Source organism: Henckelia pumila, chromosome 4 (assembly GCF_033568475.1).
Source record: "Henckelia pumila isolate YLH828 chromosome 4, ASM3356847v2, whole genome shotgun sequence".
Taxonomy (NCBI): domain Eukaryota; kingdom Viridiplantae; phylum Streptophyta; class Magnoliopsida; order Lamiales; family Gesneriaceae; genus Henckelia; species Henckelia pumila.
Window position 1 is genome coordinate 41,357,616 of NC_133123.1, and position 22,192 is coordinate 41,379,807.

The 22,192-nt window shown below is 29.0% G+C and overlaps 1 protein-coding gene across 1 annotated transcript; it reads left to right on the forward strand.

Annotated features, from left to right (window-relative positions):
• The first annotated feature begins 16,859 nt into the window (after window positions 1-16,859).
• Window positions 16,860-19,618, forward strand: LOC140863332 (ammonium transporter 1 member 2-like). Its single transcript, XM_073266689.1, has 2 exons — window positions 16,860-17,343; window positions 18,243-19,618. Exons 1-2 carry the CDS (start codon window positions 16,905-16,907, stop codon window positions 19,334-19,336), a joined length of 1,533 nt encoding a protein of 510 aa, XP_073122790.1. The 5' UTR covers window positions 16,860-16,904; the 3' UTR covers window positions 19,337-19,618.
• The last annotated feature ends 2,574 nt before the right edge of the window (window positions 19,619-22,192 follow it).

Sequence of the window (22,192 nt, forward strand, 5' to 3'; positions counted from 1 at the left end):
CAAAAAGGGGGTGCAAATCAAGGGCCCAATTTGCACTGAAAAAGGCTTGACATGTGTACAAGCGTATGAGTGCAACCTCGGTGCGTCGAATGTCGAACCGATAAAGGCAAAATTGCCCACCAAGTTCACCCGGCTTTTGCTATTTTCTCTAGATGTGACCTTCCATCTACTTGGATGTTGGTGCTTCATCTGAGCAACCACCTGCTTGGTTGTTGGTGCTTCATTTGAGCAAGCTTTGGCCTATCATATGACATCATGTGACTGTTGATATGGCACCTGGGTGCCTATATATAATGGTAGTCTCCAATATTTCAAACACACCAACATTTCGAAGGCTTCTCTCTATTTTCTGCTCTCTATTTCTGCTCAATTCATAATAAAGTCCATATACATCATCAGTTCGTCGGTGCAGTACCTTCATGCTAGGTGTCTACAAGGTTTTAGCCGTTATATCCTAGGTAACAATCGTCCGTCTTGATCACCAAAATTTCGAAGCTTTATCTCTATATTTTTCTCTTTATTTTTGATCGATTCGTGATAAAGTGAAGGTGCATCCTCAGTTCGTCAGTGTAGTACCTTCGTGCTAGGTGTTTACAAGATTTTAGCCGTTGTATCCTAGGAAACAGTCGTTTGTCTTGATCCTCGAAGCACATACCTGAGGGGACGAATCTGTTTCAAGGACACCGTATTTTTTTAGCTGTTTATTTCATAGTGTTCACACACTCGTTCTATTACTCCATTGTTTAATCTTGCTATATTGTTTTTGTTATATTCACAGTTCTGAATTTAGCATTTTGGCTAACAAAATAATTATCAATTGATGGATTTTGAAATGTGTATATATTATTTATAATAATTTATTTTTGCCTTTGTCAGGATATATATATACTAGTAAAATGCATGTGCTCCGTACTAAGATCACTTATTTTATGACCAATTAGTTATATAATTGAATTAAATATGATACTAATAATGAAAAATGATAATAATAATGAATTTGAATTAAAAACCCTTCAAAATTATATCGAATTGAATTTTGATAATAAATGTTGTAATTTAACAAGCAAAAAAATGAGAAAATATTTTAACAAAATAGTTTTGATATTAGATATAATATAAAATTAAAATTTACTCATATTGTAATAGGAATAAAATAAGTATTAATAATCAAATAATCTATTTTTTTGAGATGTATTATTTTTCTAATAGTAGTTAAAAATCTTATGTTTGGATGTTAAGTTTCTTTTGATAGTTGTGAATTAAGTTTTAAGATTTATTTTTCAATAATTATCTTCGTATTATTAATACTTCTAAATTTAATGTTTTATATTGATTTTTTTATATACCAATTTATTTCAATATTTTTGTTGTAATTTCAATTTACGCCACTACAAAAAAAGTTTCATTTTTAAATTATAATTTATTTTTAAATTTAAATAACTTAACATAATTTTAATAGTAGTTAATTTCAGCGCAATACATTAATTATTATGTCATTACATTCAAATGCATCGATCTATTTATCACTTACATGTAGTATATGTAGATATATTAGGAAGAAATATATAAAAAAATTTGTCTTAACAAAAATTTTATCTGTTATTTTATTTATTATATTTTAAAATATAATATTTTTTAATTAATAATTATATCTGATAATATTAAATAAATTTTTTCTTAATCATTATTATATATATGATAATTTCATGTATTATTAATTAATAGTTTTGATTATGATTTTAATATTCGTTCCAAATTTATAATATTTAATTAACATTTTATTTTCTTTTACCAATTAAAAATTAAAGATAACAATTATAATAAAGATAATTTTATATTAACTTTTAAATTATAAACATTTATTATTAGACAATATGATTTATTCTATTCATTTTATTCACTTTATGAAAATATTTGATTATTGACATATTACTCAACCCTATTATTATGTTAAAAAAAATACATGTAAACATAAAAAATGAGAAAATATTTGAACAAAATATTTTTTATATATAAGTATAAAATATAATAAATATCTCCTTCACATAATAATTTACATATTCAAAGTATTATTTGTAAATAAATGATTTTTGCTCAACTTTTTTACTAATATTATTAATTGATAATTGATAGTTTTATTTTCAATCATTTAAATCATTGTTATCTAACCATACTATTTAAATTTATTAAAAGTAATGTATGTTTATAATTTGCTACGTTTTTATTAATCTATTGATTTTTATATCAATTCATGTATATATATAAATATATGCATAACATTTTATTTATTAAATTGATCATCTAAATGCATGATATTTTATTTTTATATTAGAATTATCTTTTGTAAAGAAATATTAATAATTATTGGTTTATAATCTACACAATAATAAATTTAGATGACCAATATTTTTTATTTGAAATAATGTAATCATTTTTTAAACAACCAAACTAATACAATAATCATGAAAAAAATAATATAAGTATAGAATATATTATCAAACGCATAGAACTTTGAAATAAATCATCATAATAAATAGTTGAAATAAATATTGAAATTATTAATAATTGTCTAGTTACTTAAAATATTTTGAAAATACTACATAATTTTTACTATAATAATTTATTTATGTTCCAAATTTTTTTATTAATATACTATTTGAATTTTTCTCATGATAATTTATTTGTACATACTATTACAATATAAGTACAATGAAGGAATAAATTATTTTCAAATAGTTTATTTGTTATTAAAAATACATTGTGTCAATTCGCAAGCCTCTTATTTAATTATAAAAATTCACCTTCAATGAATTGGTTTATAAGGTACACAATAATAAATTTAGAATGCAGGATATTTTATTTTTATATTAGAATTTTTCTTTCGTATAGAGATATTAGCAATTATTGGTTCATAAGCTACACAATAATAAATTTAGATGACTAATGTTTTTCTTTGAAATAATGTAACCATTTTTTAAACAACCAAATTAATACCATAATCGTGAAAAAATAATATAAGTATAGAACATATTATCAAATGCATAGAACTTTGAAATAAATCATCATAATAAATAATTGAAATAAATATTGAAATTTTGATTAATTGTCTAGTTACTTCAAATATTTTGAAATTTTTTGAAAATACTATATAGTTTTTACGATAATCATTTATTTATGTTGCAAAAATTTTTTATTAATATGCTATTTGAATTTTTCTCATGTAATTTATTTTTATATTAGAATGTATCTTTCGTAAAGAAATATGTAATTATTGGTTTATAAGCTACACAATAATAAATTGACGTGACCAATGATTTTCTTTGAAATAATGTAACTATTTTTTAAACAACGTCCAAACTAATGTCATAATTATAAACAAAATAATATGAGTATAGAATTATTAAACACAATCATAATATTGAATATTTTTCTAGTTACTTAAAATATTTTGAAAAATTTTGCAACATAAATAAATAATTATAGTGAAAATATATACTATATAACTTTTACTATCATTTTGAATCATTTATTCAATCTTCGATTATATTGAATATTAATAAAATAATATTACAAAAATTTATATTAGAATCTTGCAAATACATGGATGAAATGAAAAAAATTCATATAATAACATATAAAATTTATGTATGATAATTTTTTAGACAATTTGACACAATCAATAGTAAACAATGAAAGTTATAGAATCAAATAACTTCTATTAAGATGGAAGTTAAATGTGAGAAATTATTACACCCAATCAATTATTTTGCGTATTTTTTCATTTTTATCTTATCTTTCTTGTAATTTTACTTATATAACTTTCATTAACATATCATTCATATGAAACAAAAGGATAAACATCAATATATACAATACTAAAACTTTGCACCTATATTAATATTTTTATAATAGGTAAATAATATATATATATATATATATATATATATATATATATATATATATATTTGCTACCCAATTTTTGGGGGTCAGTTTGGTTAGGTTTTTCTCAACCCGTTAAGATGGGAGGTCAGCTAGCACTCTACCCATTTGTTGGCGGGCGGACCCGTTGGACAACTCAGCCACATCTCAAACTTTTGGAGACAAAGTCACATAAACCACTTTGAATTCTTAGTTTTTTGTCGAGATAACATCACTTTATGATGATAGGTGAGAGTAATACCTCGATTCCATCTCCATTGATGCGAAGTGCTAGCTAGAATTAATATGAAGAGTTAATACACAATTATGAATGATCATTTTCGAATGTCAAAGACAGCTACATAGTTATTTTCACTCATGTTGGTTCGAGACTCGAGACGTGACAAATTATTTTTTTATGACGGGAACCTGTTGTCGCTATCTGTCTGTACACACCGAGTAAACCCCAGACTTCAATAGCCTCCAAACTATGCTAGACTGGTAAACGCACTAGATGCGATAACTATATAGTACTAATCCAAGAAAGTGTTGGTATGAGGAATTAAACTTTTGACTTTTGGTCAAACATTCATCTACTCTATCAATTCAGATACACTTTGAAGACGGGACATAATATTGTTTCTTGAGAAGAATCTTCTCCGTTTGAAATGGGATGTCCTTCTATTAATGCTTGATTTGTACGTAATTTCTTGGTTTTCGTCATGTTTGTAACTTTGACTCTTCTCAAATTGACATTTGATCTTATTATAATATTAATAGCAATAGTTTAAAATTTTTGTTCAAAGTGACCACTTCCTCCTCGAGAGGTCGCATTCGTAGTAAATTTTAGCCTCTTGGGATTAAATTTATTTGCAACCATCATTATCATGACATATATAAGCTATTCATTTCTGTCAACTTTATTTATTAATTTACTACAAATTCTTTATTTTTTTTCCTTAGTTTTTACATCGGTTCATCATACAAGTTGTAGTTATTTTAGTGCATTTATATACACGGTAAACACGTAACGTACGTGATTTTAAAAAATAAGTGAAATCGCTTTCAATTGGATGTTCAAGTTGGTAGAATAGGTGAACTCTTGGTCAGATGTCAGAAGTTCAATTCTTCCTACCAACACCTTCTTGGACTGTCTATCACACAGAGCTTGTCTAATGTGATTTATCTGGATAACGTATTTTGCAGGTTATTGTTTTAGTTCGAGAATTTATCCAGTGTGCACCGAAAGCTAGCGGCTGCGGGTTCCCAGGTCATAAAAAAAATTAAAATAAAATAAGTGAAGTCGTTTATATGAATAGTTATTATCTATTTTTGGTAGTATCATTTGAAATTAAAGCTTCAAGCCTTCAACTATAATGGCAAAATCAACTAAATTATGTGTACAACTAAATGTAGCGGGTGAAGGCGGTGCAATTTTACTCTTTAAAATTGTACAACAATTCAAGTATTACATTTCGATTGTTCTTCTAATAAATATAATTGAGTAGGTATCTTGTGAGATGGGTCAATCCAACATATATTTACAATAAAAAGTAATAATTTTGACATAAAATAATAGCTTTTTATGAATGACCTAAATAAATGATCTGTCTCACGAAATTGACCCCTGAGACCGCGTATCACAAGAATTTTTGTGAAAACAATTATGACTCCACAACATTATACTTGTATTAGTTTAGGGACAAAACTCCTATGAGACGGTCTCAAAGGTCATTTTTTTGAAACGGGTCTCTTATATGGATTATTATTTAAAAACTATTACATTTTATGCCAAAAGTATTACTTATTATTATAAATATGGATAGGGTTGACTTATCTCATGGATGAGACCGTCTCACATGAGTGTTACTCTAATTTAAGTTATCTTTAACGATATTTCTTAGACGTTTTTCTGTGTTCTAGAGGCATGGTTCAAAATATTTTAATTTAATATGTAAACAACAATTTTCTTTAATTAATTTTTTATTAATAAGTTCTTCAAAAGTTTCTTTATTGTCTTCTTTTAATTTCGAGTTTTGAACTCTCAATGTAGAGTTCCATCCAAAAAACACCAAATAAAAAAAAATTTATGAGAACAACGACCTGATGGAGTGTTTAATTGATTAAAACATAATTCTTTAAATTTAATTATTACAAAACATGAAGGGTGTTTATCTGTAAATTGTTTGACAATTGTGCCTCTATTTTTTTTTCATACTAGTTATAATGTTACTAGCTACGTGAAAAAATGTATTTAAATTAAATTAAAAATTTTAAAGAATTTTCTATAATCTTTCAAATTTCTAATAATCAATTATTAAGTTGATTATTAAACAGTTGACTTTGCATATGTACCCATTAATTAATTTAATTATTTCCCATTTACTTCTTTTTTAGCCGACACACATTCATTTAGCATACAATGCACAAATCACAATTACAACATATATATCTCGAAAAAAAAACTGAAATTTTACCGATGAATAAGTCTCGTTTGGATTTTCTACTGTTCTATCAAATTTCATTTTATTCCATTATTTTTATTTTGTAATTTGGTCCTTGTTTTTTCCACCTTGTAATGAAGTGAGAACACCATAACCCTTATTAAACGTTGTCGCAGTGCTCGCATTCACATCAACACTCTCCACGGAGATGAAGTGATGAACTAAAATTTTTCATAACTTGAAAGATGAAGGACCAAAAATCAAATTTAACAATATAGATACAAAATTGCAATGACAAACAAACACACTGGATGAAAATTGCAATTTTTCCAAAAATAAATGATATAAATGTAGTTATAAAGTGTGTCTTTTTTTTTAATATGGAAATTTGTAAGACTTTATTAATAGAGGGTGTCACGAGTTACAAGTCGGTCCAACCAAAAAAAAAACATTCCAACACACCCATAAAAAAAATCTTGGTGAAAAAAGTTCAAATTTGCTAAAGATTTGGCTACTTAATTAGCCGTTCTCCTAGCATGATAAAAAGATAAACTATTAAAACTAGAGTATAGAGACTCTATCTCTAGAGTACACGAACCAGCGTAACTTAAATCACTTAAAAACACAAATTGTCGTTCCCTAAAAGATATACATTATCCTCTCAAAAAAAAAAAGATATACATTAATATTTCTAAAATTTTTATAATAATAATTGAATTCAATTAATAGATAAATTTTAACTTTAAAAATTTGCAAAAAAACTCGAGAATTCTCCGAGTTGGCTTCGATAGGTATGTGTCACTCGATAGATGAGATTCTAGCATATGGATAATACTCCAATAATGGATCTAACGGTTCGTATTTTTACATATAGGCGTAATTAATTATATATTGTTGACGTGGCAAATCATGAAACATTAGATCTATTATTTGGGTATTACCCATATGCTAGATTTAAATATACCGCGTCACTCATGACGTGCTCGATCGTTTTGTAGATTCACACTAATTAAAATCCAATTGTTACGTAAGATTTGTTATGCTATACTATAAATAAACAATTCATGCGATCGATACACAAAAAACTTGATTTGTATTAACCCAAAAATTTATTCTCACGCGTCGAAAAATAACGATAGTAGGTTTCATCTTAAAAAATATATAAACAAAAGTCGTAATCAACAAATAATAAAAGAATTTATATAGGTTGATAGGTGATAACTAATAAAATAACTAAATAGTTTTCTATTTTTTCCAGTTGTGTGACATCTGCCATTAATTTTATAAGCTATAGATTCTATTTATTTCTATTTTTGTATATCAAATTCATTTTGAGATTCTTTGAATCTTTTAATTTGAATCTTTCAACAAAAATGTTTTTACATAAAAGGAATCTTTCAACATTTTAATTATTCCAAACTTGGAATTTTCTTAAACGTAGGGTTGACATAAGAGCAAGCTGGACTAATTAATTGTTTAGTGATGATAGCTTACCCAAATTATCATATTATTTTTATGTGATGAGCGAATTATGAATTTTAGTCACTAGAAGAATGAAATTCGAAAAGGGTTGTGTGATTCATACGAAATTAAAAATTGTTAAATTAACACATTTTGTTTTTATTTTTCAAATTCATTACAATAGTCTTGATTTTTCATTCCAATTGTCTAAGACAAATATAAATCCTTTTTTATCACTTTTTTAATTACCCATAATTCATAAATTTTGGTTTGGCCAAAAAATTATGTCTAAAATTAATTCAATAAATATATAGGGACTCAACAGCTTTACATTTAAAAAATATATAAATTGAGAGTAGGTATCGTCTGACATAATCTCACGGATTTAATTCGTGAGACTGGTCAATTCGACCTATATATATAAATAGAGTCAAAAGTAATACTTTTAACATAAAAAATAAAAATAAATCATAAATCAAATTAAATAAAATATTCGTTTTATAAAACTAGTGACTCATAAGTCATAATACTGTTTTATGGAAATATTTATGATATATCAATCAACAGCTGCATTATCTAAAGAATAGAAAATTTATTGATTCAAAAAATATCTAAATATTGAACAAATCATATCAAGAATTTATATTTGAATTCTATCAAATCTTTCCATGACAAACGTAATGTACCTCACTTCGCGACAATTTGATGATGCGTTCGTTACCTGCACTATAATATTATATATTTCGTATGTACTTTTCATAACAATCGTTTTGGTGTGTTAGATGACAAAAAAATTTCTTTTCACTTTAAATATCCCAAAATGTAACAACTAAATTATCTCATTTTTCTTTAAAATTTTAGGTCTTTTTATTTTTCTTTCTTTTTCCTTTTTCTTTTTTCTTTTAATTTATAGATATGATAATAATAAAAGAACTAAATTATCTCATTTTCTTTAAAAATTTTATCTTTTTTTTCTCTCTCTAACTTCTTTCTCAGATTTTATCAGTTATCAATTTTTATTACATTATCGATACAATTTTTGTAACCATAACTCATAAGTGCATAACTCTCACACACATTTATATTTATAATTAAAAAACCACATAAAATGTGTTTAATAAACAAAAAATAATAATTGTATCACTTTACTTAAATAAATTATAGTAATTATTTTAAAAAAAAGTTGACCCCAAAGGGGACCCCATCCCACATGAGTCAGATGCTCATTAGCTCATGCAAGAGTTAAATCGAGGGATGTACACGAGCGGCAGGGACTTGAGGGAGGGAGCAACATGGTCAACCCCCAGAGCATACCCCACAATATTTCAGTAGGGAATATGCTCCACACGATTATCGAACCCGCAACGCTGAAGAATTTATTCTCACGTCACCTCAAGCCTTACCAACTCGCTTATACTCATGTGGGTATTATAGTCATTATTTTACACGCGCAGTGTGTATGCATATATAGTTCACTAATTAGTAGTGTTTGCAACCTCTCTAAAAATAAGTGATTTTGAAGATTCTTTTAACAAATTTGTTAAGATAATCTTCAAAATCACTTATTTTTAGAGTTTGCAAACTCTACCTTATATTTGGTGTGGATTGTGAAACCAATTTCGGATTTTTACAAATATCACTCATCACTAGTTTATTTTCCATACACAGGTTAATCCAAAATGTATTATTTTTTTTCAAAAAGAAAAACGAGAAATTGATATTGTAACCACATGTTATTCAAACTCACGAGAAAAAATATATTAACTCACTGGATTAGCGACCAACAATTAATCCAAACCTCAAAAAAATCTTCGAAGTCCGTAAAACGAATATCTACCACAAAATCTGTTGTAACTAAGACAAATGTCTGAACTTTGAACACAACACATGGATAGTTAACGGGACACTAGGTGAGTTGTGACACACACGTGTGATCCGTAAATAAAATAAAAATAACTATTTTTGTTTTATTCTAAAATGACTTTCATCAATTTTTAAGTTGAAATGATATCCGAAAGTTTTTTAAATTGAAATGATAAAATATAATAATTGGGAGGATGGAAATAGATTTTGATAGTAATTGATAACATATATAGTAAAATTTAATAATATGATTTAATAATATGAAGATAATTTAGAAAAACAAGCAATTTTATCATGATTTCATTTGGACAAATCATTAATAGTTAGATCTCCTATTATAAGGTAATATCTTTGAGGTATGTTGAATTAAACTTTTTTGCTTGTATATGATGTCCATGTATTATTAATAGTAATAGATATATTTATAAACAAATTTATCGAAATTGTGTTTATTAATATGGGGAACACAAAGAAGATGATGTCACAATGTAATTTCTTTTTCGTGGACTCAAATATTTAATCTTATATATGCGGCTAATGAACAAGTTTAGTTTAGATAGTGATTATTTTTAAATATATATTTATATATATACGTACTATTAAATGAAGAGTTGAAAATTTAGATAATAAACATTGCCCAAAAAGTAAACATCTGACTTTTGACATGCATCATACACACATATATCAGTACTCTCGATACATTTGATTAAAATTTGGTCATATCAATATAATTAATTAATAAATAAGATTCATATAATCACTGATGAGATAAGGTAACCACTAATTAATTATATATTATTATTTATTCAAATGGTAGTGGACTAATTAATTCAAATTAGAAGCAACACATATATTATAATCTCGATAAATTAGTTGTACATAGCACACACACTCACACACACACATATATATATATATATATATATACAATTTTGCTATCATGCCCACTCACCGTGCCCACCTAATGTGTCCACCATGAGGTGACACTCAACTATTGGATGTGATGAATTGTGCGTCCAATAGTTGAGTGTCACCTCATGGTGGGCACATTATGTGGGCACGGTGGGTGGGCAGGATAGCAAAACTCTATATATATATATATATATATATATATATATATATATATATAATTTTTATTATTAGATTATATGTGTCTCAGGATTTTGGGCCGTATGTGTACTACGGGCAATGTTAGGCTTTTAACCGACTGAAACTTATTGATATGATAAGATTTTACCTTTTAAAATTTTGTAGTAAATATTGAGAATTAATAAAATATTGTATTTTTCTTGAATTAATAATTTTATTAATGGATGTATTCTCTTAAGTTTAAATATATTTTAACTTGTTTGTCATAAATTTATTCAAGTCTAATTAAATCTCATCTTCGACGATATTTTTTCTTATCGTATCAAATAAGTTATATGTCTTGTTTTTAACTCTACAAAATATCTAATAATAATTTTCTTTTTTAATCCCCTCAAAGTGTAAATCAATCATGATTGTCAAATGAAAAAATTGTAAAATTCATTTATATCATACTATCATGTGTTCATAATGTGAGTGGATAAAAACGTTTAATACATGGAGTGACCCGCGTTCTGATTTATATAATTAGATGTTAAAATATGTTTAAGAAGTTATTACTTAAGCTTAATAAGTCAAAAATCAACACCGAAAAAGCTCAGAAAAATCCGAAAGGCCCAAAACAATTCGGAACCAGTCGAACTGGTTTGGAAGAAACAAACACGGTCGGATCTAGGGTTGGGATACTGAACCAAAATATCGATTTTTCGGGATACCGTACCGAAATTTTTTCGATATATATATATTTTTTTGGTATATAGAATTTTTTTCGGTATCTATACGGTATTAGTATGAATTTTTTCCATACCAAAATTTCGAAATTCCGATATCGATATCGATATGAATTTTTTTCATACAAATATTTTTGATACGGTATACCGAAAACCCGACTAGATCTTCCAAATTAACCTAGAGATCCACAGATGCTCGTGACACGTCGTTTTGATTTTGACATGTAACAGTTGTGATCTTCCAAATCCAGGTGTTAAAATGATGTTACGCGTGGAAATCATGTACATCTCGGACCTTCCGATCCCGATTTGGATATTCCAAAATCCAAACTATGTCCGTAAACTGGAGGAAAATTCCCCATTTTAATTGCAAAATCAAGTGGTTTTCAAGCCATTCAGTGTATATTTGAATGTTTTCAGACATATTATCGAGGATGAAGCACTAGCAAGGGACTACCGTGGGCTCTCGACATCAGCGAGCTAACGACTGAGGGATATATAGACTTGAATCCCTGATAGTTATAATTAAGGAGTACTATCTATTGGACTAGTTAAGCCTTTTAGATGAGATACAATGATATGATATTCACTTGATATGTACTTGGATTTTAGATCATTGTGCTCCTAGACCAGTTGTTAAAAGTACGTAAGTACTGACTCAGATATCCAGCTGAGCATGCATGTTTATGTGATGCATTGTTATATGTTACATTATTATATGTCATATGATGCGTGTATATCTTGTCATGTTATGTATGCGGCATGTGCATACCAAGAACGAAGTCGTGTGACAAATATTTGATCGACAGAGCAATGTGTGCGGTTACCTAAGACGGTATTAGTCCAAGATCGTAGGAAGTATGTGTGGCACTCACTGGATATTCTGAGTAACATGCACATACTTGTGGTGTATTTAGTCTGAACATGATATTCTAGAGTTTGATCCCTTCTTACCATAACATTCATGTATAAAAACATGTACGTATACTCATACGTTACGTACTGGGCGAGTATCGCTCGTGTCCCTTATTTTATTATGGACATCCCATTAAACGGGTTAGTTTGCAGGTTGTTCAGAAGGTATATCAATATGCAGTTGGTGACCAGAGCCTGAGAGCAGAGACTACCTTTGATCTTAGTTTATGATTATTTATGTTTTTATGATATTATGCAATCGAGTTGTATAATTCATTCTTAAGTTTTGTTTAAGCATCTGTTTTATTTCTGATAAATTTATTATTAAGTTTAATTACATGTGTTAAGTTCTATTTCATTATGTTATTTGGATCGAGTCTCTACAGCACGTGCCAAAAAACTTATCATCGCAAACCAATTAAAGAAATAATTGGGATGTCTATTACAACCCGCAATAATTGTAAAATTTCATTCAAATAAATAAAGAATTACGACTTATCCCACTTTCGCCAAATACATCAAACAATATTATAAGGATTATCAGGGGCGATCCTAAAAAAAATGTGGTTCTGGGCGAAATTAAATATATTATTCCTTTTCGTTAATAATGTGTATAAATATATATATATATATATATATGTATATATATATGTTATTATTATTAAAGAACATGCACATTAGAAATAGTTTTACACGTAGTTTCTCAAAATAAATTATTCAACAACTAATATTATTTAAAATTCACTCTTATTAAACTTTTTTAAACAAAGTCAATATTTTTTAACATTTTTTATAAATATTTGTGCAAAAATGAAACTATTTAACTAAATTCGTAAAAAAATGTAAAATAGTACTAAATAATGAAGTCAAATACGAACAAAAAATATACATATATATAAGAGAGATATATTAATAAATTAGTGTAATATAAATTAATAAAATAATGATGCAACAATCCATTAGTAAATGAAAAAAAATGAAAAGAAAGATTTTACATTTTGTAAAATTATTCAATTTTATAATCTCCAATCTGAGTAATCAACATGACTTAATTGAATAATAAGTAAGAAAAACTTGACGGTATGTCTACCTATGAAGCAACAGAGTTCTGAAAAAAAATTTCGTGCATGAATTAAATTGGTTGGAGGGCCACATGAGGAAAGGAAATAGAAGTTGAACAGATTTAGTGAATCATGAGAGTTTGTGGTAATTTAACTCAATTGAAGCAAAATTTTTGTCATAAAAATCTATTCACGATTTTTTTATTTTGTTATATCACTATTTATTAATTAAATATATTTAGATATTAATTTAAATACTAATATTTTAAAAATAATCGAGGGCACGTTTCAAGGTGGGGCCCTGAGCGGTTGCCCGGCCCGCCCTACCTTAGGGCTTAGGGCCGCCCCTGAGGATTATATTGTATGTTATTGATATGTATAATGTAATGTGCACTCTAGTAATATTAGGATTATGACATAGACACAATTATTGAAACGGAGTGATAATAAAATTTCGCATGCAGATCTTCTTCATTATTCTATTTGTTTTTTAGTCAAATACCACTAATTTTATTTTATACCTACTATTTCCAATATACATTTTCAATAATTATCTAGTCAAAGATCTCTAATTCTAATAACCATTACAAATCGATGAATAAATATAATAAATTTTTTTTTTTTTTTTTTACAATTTCTCTTGCTTAAGAAAGACAGATGAAATCGATTTTTCCTAATTTCACGTTTTATTTTCTCTTTTTTCGACTAAATAAATATAAGATATGAATATAAGATAATCAAACATGTGATCACTAATTATTTAATCCAGATTATGTTCTGACAAAGTAGAAAAGACCAATAATTGCTGAAGTTTTGCTACTTCTTCTCACTCGTCATTGCTATTATTTATTAGAAAACTATATTAATTTATTTTTTTATTTATTAAATTCTTATATCTCACAATACATATTATTAATTCATTTCTTACTATTACTTATTAATATTGTCACTATTCTTGTCGTTTCTAGACCATTATTTATAATACATTTATTTCTCATTATATAACTATTATTATTAAAATAATATTATTAAATTATTTCATTTTAATTTATTTAATATATCTTATTACTTCATTTTTACATTGGTTATTACTATTTTACTATTTAGGATAATTGAATAATAATATAATATCATATTTTTTGACGAAGTAAAATTATTTGAAAATTTTAAAAATTTAAAAATATTAAGCAGTGAATCGTCAATCAGGGTTGACGATTTTAATAACAATATTATATTTTTAAAATATGTAAATTCACATTTTATTAGATTAATAAATTGAATTTCTAAGTAACCGCATTTTCCATTTTTCTCTCTATAAGCAGTAATAAAGTAAAATACTCTTTAAAAAAAAGTAATAAAGTAACATAATAATAAAACCACCAATTCAAAAGTCTGACGTATTCAAAATTCACAAGGGTATAAAAGTAAAAATAATAGTCATCATTAGATTTACGAAAACAATCACACGGCCCACCAAGTGATTAATAGTCTCCCTTTTTGTGTGAACAGTGCGGGCTTATGCGGGTTTCCTTGATAATTTGAAAGAGTAAAATCATACCAAACTAAAGATTATGAGAGATTAATAATTAATTTACCTCTTATTCCATGTACCAAACATGGCCTTACATGATTATTCATCACACATTATAACAAAACATCAATTTGTCTACATGTGATTGTGCTACAATAAATATTAAATTATTCGTACATCATTATAATCAGGCCCACCATATAACAAAAATTCAATTGGAATCTAATGAATCCAAATTGGTAAAAGTACTTGAGCCTCGCACTCCTTTATACGCTATGCCGTACCTATCTCACTTAATCATCATTGACTTGACCGAGCAATCGAGCATGGCTAATCGATTAATGAGATTCTACGTTGAAGATATTGTTGTTATAATATACGTGTTTGCCTGCTTTAAGTTAATATAAAATAATAAATGTTCATTTTTAAATATACAAGACATTACTTTTAGAAGCAGGATGAAATTTTTGCTTATTTCTTTATCCCTCACTATGAATATTACAATATCTCACATTGAAATACTAAACTAATAAATAGTTGATTATAAATCTTTGAGGCAACTCCACCTAATAGGCAAGCTTTTTGGGATGGACACCTCATGGGTTTATAATTTAATATTGGTGCTCTCGTTGAAAGTCAGCATACCGGAAGGGGCGACCTAGGAAAGAGCTACCACCAAACAGAAAGGTGAGTGAAAGCCGTCTAGAGTGGGCCGCTGCGGACGTCGGCAATATCTCACATTGAAATACTAAACTAATAAAGAGTTGGTTATAAACCCTTGAGCCAACCCCACCCAATAGGCAAGCCTTTTGAGATGGACACCCCATGAGTTTATAACCTAACAATGAATGTATGATATAGAGATCGAGAGTTTAACCTGAAATTTTGAGGGAAAATAGGTTTTTTTTGTCAACAAAAAATTTTCAATTTTAGGTTTTGATACATTAAGTTTTGAAATTTTAGTTTTGATTCGCTACATTTAATTTTCGATTATTTTGATAAATTATCGATGTGTCATAAAAAATAATGACATTGCATTGAAAAATATTAGCACGGAGAAAATTGCTAATTAATCAATGTCACGTCAGCAGTTGAATCAAAATTGTTAAAAATTAAAAGTTATAAGTATTCGCAAGCTAAACTTTGAAACTTAATAGATAAAAACTCAAAATTAGAAAGATTAATAAATTCAAAAAAACATTATCTCTAATTTTAACGAACAAACCCATGCATTCCCTAAAGCTTTAAACACGAACAGAGAAAAAAACATTTACATGCCTATAAGAGAGATAAAGATCCATTACTTCCCTCAAAATTATTATAAGATAAATTAATTGCTAAAAATGAATTGATATTTTTTTTTTGAAATAAAATTTATATAATATAAATTTTTGTTGACTATATTTGATATTATAAAGAGATTCAAAATTGTTCTCTTTTTTTTAGTATGCTTTCTGTGTCACGGAAATCAAATTTTATACTTTCCTCTAACGTTGTCCTTTCACGATATCTTTTTGAAAGGAAATATATTGTTGTGTTTACTAATATTATGAACATTTTTTAAGAATGAAAAAATTAAAAAAACAAGATCTAATTTTTTTGGATCAATGGAAATTAATTGCCCACATAAATTATTATTAATAATTATTAACCTAAAAAATCGTGAAGTGAGCCCACACCTCGCTGTCACCATTGACTCCAACTAAGCCAATCAATATAATTTTTAAAAATAAATACCTATATATATATAAATACATTTTCCTTTACTTTATTTCTAATTTTCTAAAAATAAAATTAATTTTGTCACATAAAATTCAAGCATTGATTGCCTATAAAATCCAATATTCCCAAGTATTCATTTGCACGAAACCCATCACACATTTTCCACACAGCCATGGCTGATCTCTTGAGCAGCTGCACGGCCAGCGACCTCCTCCCCCTCTTCGGCGGCTCCGCCAACGCCACGGCCGCAGCCTCCTTGATATGCAACAGCTTCGCAGCCGTCTCCGACCAGCTCACCACGGCCTCACACGCCATCGACAACACTTACCTCCTCTTCTCCGCGTACCTAGTTTTCGCCATGCAGCTCGGCTTCGCCATGCTGTGCGCCGGCTCGGTCCGAGCCAAGAACACCATGAACATAATGCTCACCAACGTCCTCGACGCGGCGGCGGGGGGGCTGAGCTACTACCTGTTCGGCTACGCCTTCGCATTCGGCGGACCCTCCAATGGATTCATCGGCAAACACTTCTTCGGCCTCAAGGAATTTCCCACGGATTCTGCGGATTACAGCTTCTTCCTTTACCAATGGGCTTTCGCCATTGCTGCAGCAGGTATCTATATATCTTTATTTAATATAATATTATAATAATTCATTTCAATTATTGGGAAGTAAATAATTATTATTATTATAAACTTATTTTTCATATTTTTTTCTCCCTTTCTCCCCAAAATTTGAATTAGTATCAAATTCGAGACCATGTAAAACCCACCCCAGATCTCAAGAGGAAAAAGAAATTAATTAGATATCTAGCTAGTTTAAATTTGTACCACACACAAATGAAAATTTAAAGCATTTAATGATGAAAATAGATGCAATAGGGCAGAAAGTCAACGCTTTGGTTCTCATATTTCTAGACTAGACAATTTCAATATTTTAGGTGTAAAAAGCCTAAAAGTCAAGAAATTATAAATGTTTGATAGTAACATCAAAAGGGGAAAAAGATTTTAAGTATAAGAAAAAAAGAGAGTTATAAAAAGTTTAAGGTAAAAGAATAAATATTAGACTAATTAGTTAAAAGCTCTGATATATATATGCGAGGACTTTTCAGCTGCCAACAATATTTTTCTACTTCGTCCCCGACTCGGGTTTTAGTTTTTTTTTTCGCATAACTAAAACACGGTAACAGATTTTAGTGGTCGGGGACGAGTTGAGCATCATTGGTTAAGCAGCTAAAAATTTTATATATATAGAGGACTTTTCAGCTGCCCAACAACATTTTCCCACCTCGTTTTCGACCACTAAAACTCGGTATCGGGTTTTAGTTGTTTTTTTTCGCATAACTAAAACACGGTACCGAGTTTTAGTGGTCGGGGATGAGTTGACATCATTGGTTGGACAGCTGAAAATTTATATATATATATATATATGTTAGCTACTTTTTAGATTCTCAAATTAAGTTTTATATATATATGTTTATTAATGTTTCTTGCAAATGTTATCATGTATTAGGTATCACTAGCGGGTCCATTGCAGAAAGGACACAGTTCGTTGCATACCTTATATACTCTTCATTCCTAACCGGTTTTGTGTACCCGGTCGTTTCACATTGGTTCTGGTCCGGTGACGGTTGGGCCGGAGCCGCAAGAACCAGTGGCAGCCTTCTCTTCGGCTCGGGAGCCATCGATTTCGCCGGCTCAGGCGTGGTCCACATGGTTGGTGGTATTGCTGGTCTGTGGGGAGCCTATATAGAAGGTCCGAGAATCGGCCGGTTCGCCCGGAGTGGCCGGTCCGTCGCCTTGCGTGGCCACAGCTCTTCACTAGTTGTGTTGGGGACTTTCTTGCTCTGGTTCGGGTGGTACGGGTTCAATCCCGGTTCGTTTTTAACGATAAACAAGGCGTACACTACAAAGGGTTCGTTTTACGGCCAATGGAGCGCCGTCGGGAGGACAGCCGTCACGACGACGCTGGCGGGGAGCACGGCGGCCCTCACCACCTTGTTCGGGAAGAGGCTTCTGGCTGGGCATTGGAATGTGATCGATGTGTGCAATGGCTTGCTAGGGGGGTTCGCGGCGATCACGTCCGGCTGCTCGGTGGTCGACCCGTGGGCCGCGATCATATGTGGGTTCGTGTCCGCTTGGGTGTTGATCGGGTTCAACTTGTTGGCGGAGAAACTCGAGTACGATGACCCGTTGGAAGCAGCACAATTGCATGGTGGGTGCGGTGCATGGGGTCTAATATTCACCGGATTATTTGCCAAGAAGGCTTATGTGAATGAGGCTTACGGTGGCGACCTCGGTCGGCCGCACGGGTTGTTCATGGGTGGAGGAGGGAAGCTTTTGGCAGCTCAGATCATCCAGATTCTGGTGATAGTCGGATGGGTAAGCGCGACGATGGGGCCGCTTTTCTTCGCTCTTAAAAAATTAGGGTTGCTCAGGATTTCGAGCGAAGACGAGATGGCCGGAATGGATATGACTAGCCATGGAGGGATGGCCTATATTTACCATGACGAGGAGGATTCCAACGGACCCCCGACGTTCAAACTTAAACGAATCGAACCGACAAATAGCATCACGCCGGAGCAACTTTCGTCTGATCATGTTTGATATCAGTATGTTTAAAATTTTAAAATTTACAAGTGAAGTAATTAATGTGTGACAAGTATATGTTAGCCATGGGAGTGGTTTCATTTGCAATATGGTTTTCATTGTCAGTGTGTTGTATAATGTTTTAACTTCTTTTGTGTGGGATTCTCTAGGATGTCGATACATAAATGAGATAGAATATGATAGTGCAAGTGGAATTGCCTTATAAATGCTATAAGTCAATTTGGCCCATTAAGTTTTCATAAAGTGTTGCATATATTGAGATCGAAATAATTTTGTTTCCCTTTTTCTTTTTGTGTGTCATTCTACAGCTTTTAAGTAATACAAATACTTGTTGTTGTTTTAATACTTTGATATAAAGTTTTTGCAATCTTGTTATACTAAATTATTATATGTTACTTCAAATTGAGTTGAATCTCGTGTTGTGCACAACAGGCAAATGATTCTTCCTCATACCCCTCCTATATTATAAGTTATAACACAGATCTACACATTTTATTTCTGATGAGATTTATTAATTTTGAGTTATAGTCTATCAATTTATTGGAATAAAGTCTCGATATTTTTAATAAACAACTTGATTCTCGAAAGAATACATGATTCCATTCCAAAGCCATCGGTATGGAAAGATCGAAATTTATCCGAATTTGTTTGTTGTGATGTATTTGTAGGGCGTATGATAGAGCTGCAATCACTAATTTTGATCCCACCAGTTATGAATCTATGATGATCAACTTAAAGTTGCAGGTAATTCACAAATTTTGGTTTGACGACCAAAAAATTATATATAAAATTAATTCAATAAGGCTGCGTTTACTTGCCTTGATAAATGAAGGATAACATATATAATATCAACTAATCCTATGTTTACTTGCAAAATTGAAAAATAGTATAAATCTTTAGGCCCGTTAATAATAGGATTGAGAGATGATTTTTAGTCCTAAATTTTTAATGGGATTATAAATATTATGGAGAGAGAATGAAAAAAATCAATTATATCCTTCCTTTTTATCTTCCACTTTCTTTTCTTCTTTACCGAACATATGATTATTATAATAGCTAAAAGGTGAAATCGTAATTTGTTCTTAATTATAATTTCAATCCCAAAATTAATTCATCCAACTAAACATATTATTATTTATCCATAACCACTCTCTATCATATCAAATTATATTAATAATCATACTTTAATCTATCACTGCCAAAATTCCATCATTCAAAGTAAACGTAGCCTAAATATATAGCGACTCAACAGCTTTACTTTCAAAATATATATAAATTAAGATAAGGTCTCGTTTGAGACAATTTCATGGATCTAATTCGTGAGATTGATTGATCGATAAATATATAGAGTAACACTCATAAGTCAAGTTGAATAAGATATTCGTCTAACAAAATCGACTCATAAGAATATTTGTGATATATCAATCAACAACGCGTTATCTAAAAGAATAGGAAATTTATTGATTCAAAAGATATCAAAATATTGAATAAAATCATATCAAGATTTTATAATTTTATTCTATCAAATATATATTTCTATTACAAACGTAATGTTCACATCCATGTACCTCACGTCTTTTTCATTCATTCTTTCTTTTTTTTAAAAAGTTACATCTGATAAAAATAACTAAATTATCTCATTTTTCTTTAACATTTTAATCTCTTTTTTTTTTTCTTCTTCTCTATCTCTCTTAACTTCTTTCTCAGATTTTATCAGTTATTTATTAAATTATCGATACAATATATTTTAATCATAACTCTCACACACTTTTATAATTAATTAAAAAACCACATAAAATGTACGTGTTTAATGAAACCAAAAAAATGATATTATCACTTAGGTTATATAAATTATAGTCATTATTTTACAAGCGCAATGTGTATGCATAGGATCACTACTAATACTTTTTGGTGTGGATTGTGAAACCAATTTCGGAATTTCACAAATATCGCTCATCGCTACTTTATTTTTCATACACAAGTTAATCCAAAATTTATTTATTTATTTTTTTAAAAAAACAAGTAATTAAGAGTCTAACCACGTGTTAGTCAAACTCACGAGAACAAATATATTAACTCACTGAATTAGTAACCAACAATTAATCCAAATTTCAAAAAAAATCTACAAAGTTCGTAATTACTAAAACCATTAATATCCCCACCACAAAATCTGATGTAACTAATTAAATGTCTGATCACAACAAATGGATAGATAACTGTGACACTAGTATATACTATTGATCGCTATTGATTGCTAGTGTGTCGTGACATACACGCGTGATCCGTAAATAAAATAAAAATTTTGTTTTATTTTAAAATGAAATTAACCAATTTTTAAGTTGAAATGATGTTCTTAGTTTCACAAAAATTCTTGAGACGGTTTCACGGGCCAATTTTGTGAGACAGATTTTTTAGTTGGGTTACCTATGAAAAATATTACTTTTTATGTCTAAAGTATTACTTTATATTGTAAATATGAGTTGAGTTGATACGTCTCACAAGAGATCTACTCCCAAAAATTTTGAAATTGAAATGATATAAAATCATTGATATGATGAAATAGATTTAGGCCCCGTTTGGTTACAAAAGCCGGACCAGAAAAACACTTTTTCAAAAATAAAAAGTGTTTTTTCAGTTAATATGGTGTTTGGATGACCAAATAAGTACCTAAAAAATCACTTTTTAAGTCAAAAAAAAGTTTTTTCAAAAGACAAAAATTATAGCTTAAAAAACACTTATTTTAAAAAATCTCTACAAAATCCAAACGGACTCTTAGTAGTAATTGATAACATATATGGAAAATTTTAATAATATGAAAGATAATTTAGGAAAACTGGCAATTATATCATGATC